The sequence below is a fragment of the Oncorhynchus nerka genome, linkage group LG9b, assembly GCF_034236695.1.
Source record: "Oncorhynchus nerka isolate Pitt River linkage group LG9b, Oner_Uvic_2.0, whole genome shotgun sequence".
Classification (NCBI taxonomy): domain Eukaryota; kingdom Metazoa; phylum Chordata; class Actinopteri; order Salmoniformes; family Salmonidae; genus Oncorhynchus; species Oncorhynchus nerka.
In genome coordinates, this window is record NC_088424.1 from 11,056,670 (window position 1) to 11,070,439 (window position 13,770).

Sequence of the window (13,770 nt, forward strand, 5' to 3'; positions counted from 1 at the left end):
AATACTTATTTATAAATATAAATTGGTGAGGCGGGTTGCAGGAGAGTGTTTTGAAGATGAGTTGATGGAAAATAAAAATAAAATGCATGTGAAAAAAGTTGTAAATATATATATATCAAATCAAATCAAATTTTATTTGTCACATACACATGGTTAGCAGATGTTAATGCGAGTGTAGCGAAATGCTTGTGCTTCTAGTTCCGACAATGCAGTGATAACCAACAAGTAATCTAACTAACAATTCCAAAACTACTGTCTTATACACAGTGTAAGGGGATAAGGAATATGTACATAAGGATATATGAATGAGTGATGGTACAGAGCAGCATACAGTAGATGGTATCGAGTACAGTATATACATATGAGATGAGTATGTAGACAAAGTAAACAAAGTGGCATAGTTAAAGTGGCTAGTGACATAAGAATGCAGTCGATGATCTAGAGTACAGTATATACATATGCATATGAGATGAATAATGTAGGGTAAGTAACATTATATAAGGTAGCATTGTTTAAAGTGGCTAGTGATATATTTACATCATTTCCCATCAATTCCCATTATTAAAGTGGCTGGAGTTGGGTCAGTGTCAATGACAGTGTGTTGGCAGCAGCCATTCAATGTTAGTGGTGGCTGTTTAACAGTCTGATGGCCTTGAGATAGAAGCTGTTTTTCAGTCTCTCGGTCCCAGCTTTGATGCACCTGTACTGACCTCGCCTTCTGGATGATAGCGGGGTGAACAGGCAGTGGTTCATGTCCTTGATGATCTTTAAGGCCTTCCTGTAACATCGGGTGGTGTAGGTGTCCTGGAGGGCAGGTAGTTTGCCCCCGGTGATGCGTTGTGCAGACCTCACTACCCTCTGGAGAGCCTTACGGTTGAGGGCAGAGCAGTTGCCGTACCAGGCGGTGATACAGCCCGCCAGGATGCTCTCGATTGTGCATCTGTAGAAGTTTGTGAGTGCTTTTGGTGACAAGCCAAATTTCTTCAGCCTCCTGAGGTTGAAGAGGCGCTGCTGCGCCTTCTTCACGACGCTGTCAGAGTGAGTGGACCAATTCAGTTTGTCTGTGATGTGTATGCCGAGGAACTTAAAACTTGCTACCCTCTCCACTACTGATCCATCGATGTGGATAGGGGGGTGTTCCCTCTGCTGTTTCCTGAAGTCCACAATCATCTCCTTAGTTTTGTTGACGTTGAGTGTGAGGTTATTTTCCTGACACCACACTCCGAGGGCCCTCACCTCCTCCCTGTAGGCCGTCTCGTCGTTGTTGGTAATCAAGCCTAGCACTGTTGTGTCGTCCGCAAACTTGATGATTGAGTTGAAGGCGTGCATGGCCACGCAGTCGTGGGTGAACAGGGAGTACAGGAGAGGGCTCAGAACGCACCCTTGTGGGGCCCCCGTGTTGAGGATCAGCGGGGAGGAGATGTTGTTGCCTACCCTCACCACCTGGGGGCGGCCCGTCAGGAAGTCCAGTACCCAGTTGCACAGGGCGGGGTCGAGACCCAGGGTCTCGAGCTTGATGACGAGCTTGGAGGGTACTATGGTGTTGAATGCGGAGCTGTAGTCGATGAACAGCATTCTCACATAGGTATTCCTCTTGTCCAGGTGGGTTAGGGCAGTGTGCAGTGTGGTTGAGATTGCATCGTCTGTGGACCTATTTGGGCGGTAAGCAAATTGGAGTGGGTCTAGGGTGTCAGGTAGGGTGGAGGTGATATGGTCCTTGACTAGTCTCTCAAAGCACTTCATGATGACGGAAGTGAGTGCTACGGGCGGTAGTCGTTTAGCTCAGTTACCTTAGCTTTCTTGGGAACAGGAACAATGGTGGCCCTCTTGAAGCATGTGGGAACAGCAGACTGGTATAGGGATTGATTGAATATGTCCGTAAAAACACCGGCCAGCTGGTCTGCGCATGCTCTGAGGGCGCGGCTGGGGATGCCGTCTGGGCCTGCAGCCTTGCGAGGGTTAACACGTTTAAATGTCTTACTCACCTCGGCTGCAGTGAAGGAGAGACCGCATGTTTTCGTTGCAGGCCGTGTCAGTGGCACTGTATTGTCCTCAAAGCGGGCAAAAAAGTGATTTAGTCTGCCTGGGAGCAAGACATCCTGGTCCGTGACTGGGCTGGGTTTCTTCTTGTAGTCCGTGATTGACTGTAGACCCTGCCACATGCCTCTTGTGTCTGAGCCATTGAATTGAGATTCCACTTTGTCTCTGTACTGACGCTTAGCTTGTTTAATAGCCTTGCGGAGGGAATAGCTGCATTGTTTATATTCGGACATATTACCAGACACCTTGCCCTGATTAAAAGCAGTGGTTCGCGCTTTCAGTTTCACGCGAATGCTGCCATCAATCCACGGTTTCTGGTTTGGGAATGTTTTTATCGTTGCTATGGGAACGACATCTTCGACGCACGTTCTAATGAACTCGCACACCGAATCAGCGTATTCGTCAATATTTCCATCTGACGCAATACGAAACATGTCCCAGTCCACGTGATGGAAGCAGTCTTGGAGTGTGGAGTCAGCTTGGTCTGACCAGCGTTGGACAGACCTCAGCGTGGGAGCCTCTTGTTTTAGTTTCTGCCTGTAGGCAGGGATCAGCAAAATGGAGTCGTGGTCAGCTTTTCCGAAAGGGGGGCGGGGCAGGGCCTTATATGCGTCACGGAAGTTAGAGTAACAATGATCCAAGGTTTTACCACCCCTGGTTGCGCAATCGATATGCTGGTAAAATTTAGGGAGTCTTGTTTTCAGATTAGCTTTGTTAAAATCCCCAGCTACAATGAATGCAGCCTCCGGATAAATGGTTTCCAGTTTGCAAAGAGTTAAATAAAGTTCGTTCAGAGCCATCGATGTGTCGGCTGTGATTATAATCGAGGAGAATTCTCTTGGAAGATAATGCGGTCTACATTTGATTGTGAGGAATTCTAAATCAGGTGAACAGAAGGATTTGAGTTCCTGTATGTTTCCTTCATCACACCATGTCTCGTTAGTCATGAGGCATACGCCCCCGCCACTCTTCTTACCAGAAAGATGTTTGTTTCTGTCGGCGCGATGCGTGGAGAAACCCGTTGGCTGCACCGCATCGGATAGCGTCTTCCCAGTAAGCCATGTTTCTGTGAAGCAGAGAACGTTGCAGTCTCTGATGTCCCTCTGGAATGCTACCCTTGCTCGGATTTCGTCAACCTTGTTGTCAAGAGACTGGACATTAGCAAGAAGAATGCTGGGGAGTGGTGCGCGATGTGCCCTTTTTCGGAGTCTGACCAGAACACCGCCTCGTTTCCCTCTTTTTCGGAGTCGTTTCCTTGGGACGCTGCATGCGATCCATTCCGTTGTCCTGTTTGTAAGGCAGAACACCGGATCCGCGTCGCGGAAAACATATTCTTGGTCGTACTGATGGTGAGTTGGCGCTGATCTTATATTCAGTAGTTCTTCTCGACTGTATGTAATGAAACCTAAGATGACCTGGGGTACTAATGTAAGAAATAACACGTAAAAAAACAAAAAACTGCATAGTTTCCTAGGAACGCGAAGCGAGGCGGCCATCTCAGTCGGCGCCGGAAGTACAGGACAAGACGAGGACAAAAGACGTCTGAACTGCTTAGCACCCCCAGACCATCACATTGCCCCTACCATGCTTGTCAGATGGCGTCAAGCACTTCTCCAGTATCTTTTAAAAAAATTCTAAAATTCTAATTCTGGTTTTTGACCAACCAGCGATTCACTTCCTCATCCTCGTTGTGCAGTACGTGAAAATACCTGAACAAATGCTCCAAAAACACCCAAATACATCCTTTTAGAAAAGCAAAATTTCTTCATACATTGATACAGGTTTTTAGATATTGTACATATGAAATGGTGTAATTCTGAACTTTATCCGCAACGTTATATTTCATTTTGTGGCAACTCGAGTTATACCTTTCTGTCTATTCTAGCAGCAGGCTACACGGAGAATGAAATAGCTGGAAAACCCCTTGAGTCGTGCCCAAATTGAACATTAGGAGGTACATTTGCTTCAAATTCCATTTAATAGATGTAAATAAGTTTTGGATAGTAGCTAGCCAGCTTAGTTGAAGAGTGCCGTATACACCATTAAATAGGCTTTCAAGCCAAAGCCAAGCTTTTAAGTTGAGAAATCATTTTCTGTGGTTGGCTATAGTCAGATGGGCAGTATTTCTATTACATGTATTTGAAATAATTATTTGAATTACTTCTGAGTATTTTGTATGTTGTATTACACTGGAATTAACTATACTCAAATGTATTTTGTAACAAGATACTTTCGAAAGCTGTAATTAGTTTTTTCAAAATAGTTTTATTTTCTCTTCTTTTAAAAAAAATAGTGGTTCTCAATTTTGTGGCCCCCTACATTGGTATCGAAAGTCTGATGGCATGATGGTGTGGTAAGAGAATCTGCTAAATGAACTAAATTTAAGGACTATCCATTGCGCACTACAAATGAAGGTAATTTCCATTTGAGCTGACATAGGCAGCGTTTACCGTGTGCTTTGCAGTTGATTTATTTTTTGGGTCATTTAGCAGACACTCTTATCCAGAGTGACAGTGTATTCAACTAAGGTGATAAACAACAACCTATCGTAGCAAGAAAGACGTTTATGTAACCTGAGAATGTTGCTGCTGTTCGGCCGGCAACTTGCAAATGTATTTTAAAATACTAAATACATGTATTTTAAATACAATACTTTTTCAAAAGTATTGTATTTATTAAAAATATTTTATTTTGGTAAATTGGTCATTTGGGTATTTTGTAGTTGTATTTTGTCATTTTATGCCCATCCCTGGTTATAGCCCTGTAGTAGTATATTATTATAATATGACTACATTTCACGATCCACCCCCAAATTCTACATATCACAGTTCACGATGTGTAACCTTATATTAAATGTATGTTTTTCTTTCTTCTCAGGAATGACCTGGCAGAGACTGGTTTCCAGTTTTGCACAGAATCCCTTGAAGCCAAGTTAGAGAAATTCAAGGAACTTCCCGCTGAGGAACAGTCAGGTATCTAATGACCTAACCATCAAATTGTTATTTTTTGCTGTAATAGCATAAGATTCTATGTTTTGTGGGTGTGTGTGTGGCACAACTTCCTAATGGTCCGCCACACTGATCCTCAACAGGGGGGCCCCACAGGGTAGCGTGCTCAGCCACCTCCTGTACTCCCTGTTCACCCACATCTCCAACTCAATCATCAAGTTTGCTGACAACACAACAGTGATAGGCCTGATTACTCAAATCAAATTTATTTATATAGCCCTTCGTACATCAGCTGATATCTCAAAGTGCTGTACAGAAACCCAGCCTAAAACCCCAAACAGCAAGCAATGCAGGTGTAGAAGCACGGTGGCTAGGAAAAACTCCCTAGAAAGGCCAAAACCTAGGAAGAAACCTAGAGAGGAACCAGGCTATGTGGGGTGGCCAGTCCTCTTCTGGCTGTGCCGGGTGGAGATTATAACAGAACATGGCCAAGATGTTCAAATGTTCATAAATGACCAGCATGGTCGAATAATAATAAGGCAGAACAGTTGAAACTGGAGCAGCAGCACAGTCAGGTGGAAGTTGCCATTACTAACAATGACAAGACGGCCTACGGGGAGGTGTTGAGAGCCCTGGCGGAGTGGTGCCAGGAAAATAACCTGCACCTTCAAGACTGCTGTCTTATCTACATAATCATTGAACACTGGTCACTTTAATAATGTTTACATGCTGTTTTACCCACTTTGTGTATATGCTGTATTCTAGTCATGGCTCATCCTATATATACACTACTGCTTTACATACCTTTTACTATTCACGTACTGTCCATACTGTATACTCACATTTACATAAGTACTCAGACCCTTTACGCAGTACTTTGTTGTACCACCTTTGGCAGTGATTTCAGCCTCAAGTCTTCTTGGTATGACGCTATAAGCTTGGCACATCTGTATTTAGGAAGTTTCTCCCATTCTTCTCTGCAGATCCTCTCAAGCTCTATCAGGTTGGATGGGGAGCGTTGTTGCACAGCTATTTTCAGGTCTCCAGAGATGTTTGATCGGGTTCAAGTCCGGGCTCTGGCTGGGCCACTCAAGGACATTGAGACTTGTCCTGAAGCCACTTCTGCCTTGTCTTGGCTATGTGCATTGGGTCGTTGTCCTATTGGAAGGTGAACCTTCGCCCTAGTCTGAGGTCCTGAGGGCTCTGGAACAGGTTTTCATCAAGGATCTCTCTGTACTTTGCTCCGTTCATCTTTCCCTTGACCCTGACTAGTCTCCCAGTCCCTGCCATTGAAAAACATCCCCACAGCATGATGCTGCCACCACCATGCTTCATTATAGGGAGGGTGCCAGGCTTCCTCCAGACGTGACACTTGGCATTCAGGCCAAAGAGTTCAATCTTAATTTCATCAGACCAGAGAATCTTGTTTTTCATGGTCTGAGTATCCTTTTGTTGCCTTTTGGCAAACTCCATGCGGGCTGTCATGTGCATATTTTACTGAGGAGTGATTTCTGTCTGGCCACTCTACCATAAAGGCCTGATTGGTGGCGAGCTGTGGAGATGGTTGTCCTTCTGGAAGGTTCTCCCATCTCCACAGAGGAACTCTGGAGCTCTGTCAGAGTGACCAGGTTCTTGGTCACCTCCCTGACCAATGCCCTTCTCCCCCAATTGCTTAGTTTGGCTGGGCGGCCAGCTCTAGTGTTAGGAATCCCTTTGGCCCGGCAGTCTAGAGGGGATGGTAACGAGACCCGTAACATAACTCATGCAAAGTGTAATAGTGACAGTAACGGTACGAACAAAAAAAACACAGACAACTTCATTACCGTCAAACACTCAGGGTTTATTTGAAAACACACGGTAAAGGGGGGGGCAGGAAAAGGGGCTGAGCTGGACCCAAGGAAAGAAACAAATATCCCAAAACACCCCTAAGCTAGACTAGCCTACTACTATACAGCTAACTAACCAACCAAAAATACAGTGGGTGGTCCAGCCAGTTCTACCTAGGGTTCTTAGACAAAGTAGTCCTACGGGTAGTGTATGCCCATGGGCAACTTGTCTTGGTTCCCCCACCATCAAACAAACACCACAACATAACAATACTCACAGGTGGGGACAAAGTGATATGCAGGTGCTAAAACAAAAGAGAGATCTACAGAGATTGAGGAGGGGAGAAGGAGAGAAAAGAAATACACACACAGGATACACACAGAATACTTGTATCTGTAACATATAGGAAGAGTCTTGGTGGTACCAAACATCTTCCATTTAAGATTGAAGGCCACTGTGTTCTTGGGGACCTTCAATGCTGCAGAAATGTTTTGGGACCCATCCCCAGATCTGTGCTTTGACACAATCCTATCTCGATCCTATCTCGGGGCTCACCAAATCCTTCGACCTCATGGCTTGGTTTTTGCTCTGACATGCATTGTCAACTGTGGGACCTTGTATAGACAGGTGTGTGCCTTTCCAAATCATGTCCAATCAATTGAATTTACCACAGGTGGACTCCAAGTTGTAGATATAGCTCAAGGATAATTAATGAAACGGGATGCACCTGAGCTCAATTTCGAGGCTCATCGCAAAGGGTCTGAATACACAAATGTCTAAACCTGTTTTTTGTTATTCCGGACATTGTGTGGAGATTGAGGACATTTATTTATTTAATAAATTTTACAATAAGGCTGTAACAAAATGTGGAAAAAGTTAAGGGGTCTGAATAACTATACATACAGTTGAAGTACAAATCTGTTGTTCTGCCCCTGAACAAGGCAGTTAACTCACTGTTCCAAGGCCGTCATTGTAAATAAGAATTTGTTCTTAACTGACTTGCCTAGTTAAATAAAGGTTACACATGCTAAATAAAAAGGTAAAATGCATTTTTTAAATTGTGATTTAGTGAAATAATCCATCTGTGAACAATTGTTGGAAAAATGACTTGTGTCATGCAGAATGTAGATGTCCTAACAGACTTGCCAAAACTATAGTTTGGTAACAAGAAATTTGTGGAGTGGTTGAAAAATGAGTTTTAATGACTCCAACCTAAGTGTATGTAATTTAATTGTGAAACTGAGTTTACATGTATTTGGCTAAGGTGTATGTAATGTTCCGACTTCAACTGTGTACATACATACATATATACAAATACATACATATATACAATACCATTCAAAAGTTTGGACACACCTACTCTTTCCAGGATTTCTTTATTTTTTCTACATGGTAGAATAATAGTGAAGACATCAAAACTATGAAATCACACATTTGGAATCACATAGTAACCAAAAAAGTGTTAAACAAATCAAAATATATTTGAGATTCTACAAATAGCCACCTGCCTCAGGCAGGTGTAGGTTGTAGGGCCAGTATCGCGATACTCGTTAGTATCGTTGCAAGGAAACGAAACACGATGCCCATTTAACATCTTTAGGAAAACATCCCTAATGTTGTCATCCACAGTCACGTGTTTATTTTCCAAGCTATAGCACACAATACTTTACATTCAGCAGATTTTTAAAGGACCAAAGAATTTGGTCTGCTTCATGTGACGTGATCTTCTGAAAAGTTGTGAAACCTTGCTTTTGTATGTGCATTTAACTTTCGTGACCCTTCCTTTTGATATTGAGCTTGCTTGCTGACTACATCCCTCGTGTTTCTCCCTCTTTTCAGAGGAGTTGCGGATGGAGACCCGGCTGCTGCTGGGCCTGACCTTGGACTCCCACGCTCGCTACATGGCCTCCACACACCGCCTGAGCCGGGCGGCACTGGACTACAAGCGAGCCCTACTGATCTGCCAGGAAGAGCAGGGAGAGACCCACCCACAGGTACCAGTTGTTAAATGTTTAGACATTTTAGATAGGATGCCTGTTTTTGTTCTCTCCACAAAGTTTAATGGATTATTTTAAAGTCTGAGTTCAAATGTTTTCTTTGTTTATTGAAACGCCACTGAAATGAAGAAACAATGTTTATACAACCTATTGGAACGTAGTGGGTTGGGACCTAAAGACTTACCGTCACCTCTACTGTGGTGTTAAAGACAATTGACAAGAAAGTAATATTGTTCTTGGTCTTCTACAGTCGCTGGTGCTGCTGAGTGACCTGGCCACCATCCTGGACCTGCAGGGCCGCCACGATGAGGCCCTGCCCCTGGTAAAGCAGGCCGTGGAGCTGAGCAGAGAAGCCGGGCACCCTGACCAGCACGTGTTGTTGGGAAACATGGCAGGCGTCCTACTGCACAATGGTAAGGAGGGCTAAAAATCAGGACTGAAATTCTAGGAGTGCCTTGGTTTCCTCAACACAAGTCAGTTTTCAATGTCAAAACATTCACTTTTTATTGAGAATTACTAAATTAATGTAGCTCAGTTGGTAGAGCATGGCTTTTGCAACGTCAAGATAGTGGGTTCGATTCCCAGGACCACCCGTACGTAAAAAATGTGGCATGTATGACCAAGTCACTTTGGATAAGTGTCTAAATGGCATATTATATTTCTCTATGCACGTTATCCTTCTGGCACAGGTCAGTTTTATAATTTGGTGCAGCTGCATAAGTAACTGTACAGGCATTAACATTAATGGATAACATTTTGTTCAAGGAGGTACTGCGAAGTCTTATCACTGTTAATATCAGAGAATATCTCTGTCGTGTTCATTACGGCATGCAACAGAAAACGTTTAACTATTTGTAACAGAAAATAAAACTGAGTTTCTTATTGGAGAAACCCAATTCCTAATTCAGTCTGTTTTTGTTAATTTCATGTCAAATGAACACAGTCTGTGTGTGTTCCTCCTGGTCCAGGTCTGTTTGAGGAGTCAGTGAAGCTGTACAAGGAGGCCCTGGCTCTGGCCCAGTCTGCAGGAGATGAAGAAGCAGTAGAGCAGATCCGGGAGGGGCTGAAAGAGGTGGGCAACAGGAGGAAAGCCAAGAAGGTGGAAACAGAAGCCCCCAAGACTGAGACCGACTGACCAGTTGGATCAACCAAACAAATATTAACACAACCCCAAGCCATCTCTGAACATTTCTGTTTGCAAATCTGAAGGGACTGAAATTAGATGGGTCATGTATGCACAAGATACAGAGCACATCGCTTATACAGTAGCTCAGGAGGAGAAGGAGAAATGCAATAACACTGTTTTCAAGACAACAGTTTATCTTTCTATGGGCATGCAACAATCTCATCTGTGAAACCCTGTAATGTTTTGTCTGTATTGTGTGAAATCTCACTCCAATGAGGTGTTCTTTTGTTGTCAGATTGGCTCAAGATGTAAGGGGAAAGACTCTGAGCTAAAATAAGTAAGACAAAGCTGGAATTCAGTCAACGGTATGTTGTTCGACAAGCGTATTGCACATTTAATTTTAAATTGCTGCTCCTTTATATTTACGCTTGAGACAACATCCGCAGCGTTTATCATGAATCTCTTTACGAGCGTCGGGGGAAATGCAATTTGTTGACAATCCGCTTTTGATTGAATCCCAGCCTGAATAATGGCATCTTAGGAGAATGGCAAGTCATGTGAATGACTATAAATAAAACTGTGTAAGACATGTACAATTTATGTGTATACAACACAATAATTTCATACAGACTTGAAAGTGACATGGGACTTAACTGTCAGCTTCAAGAGTGAAATGCCAAATCAGTAATTGTATTGTTTTCCCTTTGTGTGAACAACCAAGATATAACATAAGGCCAAGGCTGCGGGTCCGACTTTTCTGGACCCCGCTTTCCAGCGGCTGGGGTCCCGTGGCTTGTGCGCATGTGGGGGATTCTGTACTTTGCCCACAATCTCTGCTCAACTCGTTGATAACCTCCCTTCACATTTCGCACTGTCAATCGTGAATGATAATTCTTAAAATTTTACAGGTGAAATGTCCATGCTGCATCTGCATACTGACGATTTGGTGTAAATCAGTTTCATGGGGATACAGTGCATTCGGAAAGTATTCAGACCCCTTGACTTTTTCCACATTTTGTTACGTTACAGCCTTATTCAAAAATAGATTTAAAAATAATAATAATCCTCAGCAATCTACCATCAATTCTCCATAAGGACAAAGCAAAAACAGGTTTTTAGGTTATTTTTGCAAATGTAAAAAATATACAACTGAAATATCACATTTGCATAAGTATTCAGACCCTTTACTCAGGACTGCGTTGAAGCACCTTTGACAGCGATTACAGCCTCAAGTCTGGGATATGATGCTACAAGCTTGGCACACCTGTATTTGGGGAGTTTCTCCCATTCTCTCCATATCCCCTCAAGCTCTGCCAGGTTTGATGGGGAGCGTCGCTGCACAGATATTTTCTCCAATAGAGGATTTTATGATTTTTCAACGCCGATACTAATTATTGGAGGACCAAAAAAAGCTGATACCAATTAATCGGCCGTTTAAAAAAATATATATATATATATTTGTAATAATGACAATTACACTGAATTTAACTTAATATAATACATAAATAATGCAAAAACACAGTGTTGGAGAAGAACGTAAAAGTGCAATATGTGCCATAGGCTTGAAGTCATAAACAGCGCTGTGATTCAAGCATTGCTAACAGCTGCTGGCAAACGCAGGAAAGTTTGAATGAATGCTTACAAGCCTGCTGCTGCCTACCACTGCTCAGACTGCTCTATCAAATCAGACTTAATTATAATATAATAAACTCAGAAATACATGCCTTAGTTTCTGGATTTGACCATATTAATGACCTATCATTTTCGAAAACAAAACGTTTATTCTTTCAGTGAAATACAGAACTGTCTAAATATTGCTATTACATTGCACAACCTTCAATGTTATGCCATAATTATGTACAATTATGGCAAATTAGTTCATTATGGGGTATTGTGTATAAATGCAGCAAAACAAGAAATGTTTTGTCTATCAAATATAATTCATAAAAATCCCAAAAACTTCAGATCTTCATTGTAAAGGGTTTATACACTGTTTCCCATGCTTGTTCAATAAACAATTAATGAACATGCACCTGTGGAATGGTCGTTAAGACACTAACAGCTTACAGAAAGAAGGCAATTAAGTTATGAAAACTTAGGACACTAAAGGGGCCTTTCTACGTACTCTGAAAAACACCAAAAGAAAGATGCCCAGGGTCCCTGCTCATCTGCGTGAACGTGCTTTAGGCATGCTGCAAGGAGGCATGAGGACTGCAGATGTGGCCAGGGCAATAAATTGCAATGTCTGTACTGTGAGACGCCTAAGACGGCGCTACAGGGAGACAGGACGGACAGGTGAATGTCCTCGCAGTGGCAGACCAGGTGTTACAACACCTGCACAGTATCGGTACATCTGAAAATCACACCTGTGGGACAGGTACAGGACGGCAACAACAACTGCCCCGATTTACACCAGGAATGCACAATCCCTCCATTAGTGCTCAGACTGTCCACAATAGGCTGAGAGAGGCTGGACTGAGGGCTTGTAGGCCTGTTGTAAGTCAGGTCATCACCAGACATCACCGGCAACAACGTCGCCTATGGGCACAAAACCCACCGTTTGTGCCCATAGGCGACGTTGTTGCTGGTGATGTCTGGTGAGGACTACCAATTTGCTTTTTTAATGTTTAATAAAAAAATAAAAAATTAAATTCACTGAGGATGGTCCTCCTCTGACTAGCCTCCACTGGTGCATTATCATGTTGAAACATGAGGTGATGGCGGCAGATGAATGGCACGATAATGGGCCTCAGGATCTCGTCAAGGTATCCCTGTGTATTCATATTGCTATTGATAAAATGCAATTGTGTTCATTGTCTGCCAATACCATAACCCCACCACCAACATGGGGCACTGTTCACAATGTTGACATCAGCAAACCGCTCATCCACACAGCACGCGCGATCTGCCCGGTACAGTTGAAACCGGGATTAATCCGTGAAGAGCACACTTAGCGTGCCAGTGGCCATCGAAGGTGAGCATTTGCCCCCTGAAGTCGATTACGACATCGAATTGCAGTCAGGTCAAAACCCTGGTGAGGACGACAAGCACGCAGATGAGCTTCCCTGAGACAGTTGTGCAGAAATTCTTCAGTTGTGCAAACCCACATTTTCATCAGCTGTCCAGGTGGCTGGTCTCAGATGATCCCGCAGGTGAAGAAGCCGGATGTGGAGGTCCTGGGCTGGCGTGCTTACACGTTGTGAGGCCGGTTGGACATACTATAAAATTCTCTCAAATGACATTGGAGGCGGCTTATGGTACAGAAATTAACATTCAATCCTGTGGAAACAGCTGTCGTGATGTCAAATCAAATTTGTGACTCTCAATAGATGTGATGACTATTATTTATCGAATAATTACCTACTGTGTTTGTAACTGGATTAAATTAATCATGCAATTAACTCATTAGGAGAGTTGTTTTTCCCGGGCACCACAGGAAAAGTTGTTTACCGGTAGTCTCCCGAATGAACTTAAGTCACATATTAATCATTTCCTCATATCAGTCTCATTCTGAATGTCACAGACATCTTGAATCTGCACAAACCTGAGTCTTACTGATTATTCAGTGCCACACATTGATTTGATTATTTATTTACTAACAAACTAAGTGAAAACACAGGATACACACACGGTATAGGTTATTGATTAGAAACTTAATACAATGACAACAGGTCCATAGCGGACTAACACAATATGACACTTGTTACACAAGATGGAGAGTTAAAGAGAAGCAACACTTGGATAAATTTGGGAACTACGCTCACAGTAATCCTAATACCTTGCCCCGAATTGCCGCTCTTATGGGTAAGAAGTAATGCATGTATTTACGTGT

At 43.0% G+C, this 13,770-nt stretch overlaps 1 protein-coding gene across 1 annotated transcript in view; it reads left to right on the forward strand.

Moving 5' to 3' along the window:
- LOC115114081 (tetratricopeptide repeat protein 19, mitochondrial) overlaps positions 1-10,534 on the forward strand; it is a 33,010-nt gene extending 22,476 nt beyond the window's left edge. Inside the window, exons 7-10 of the mRNA XM_029642041.2 lie at positions 4,918-5,012; positions 8,655-8,809; positions 9,063-9,225; positions 9,781-10,534. Of these exons, the coding sequence (XP_029497901.1) occupies positions 4,918-5,012; positions 8,655-8,809; positions 9,063-9,225; positions 9,781-9,947 (580 nt within the window). The 3' untranslated portion in view covers positions 9,948-10,534. The remainder of the gene's footprint in view (positions 1-4,917; positions 5,013-8,654; positions 8,810-9,062; positions 9,226-9,780) is intronic.
- The last annotated feature ends 3,236 nt before the right edge of the window (positions 10,535-13,770 follow it).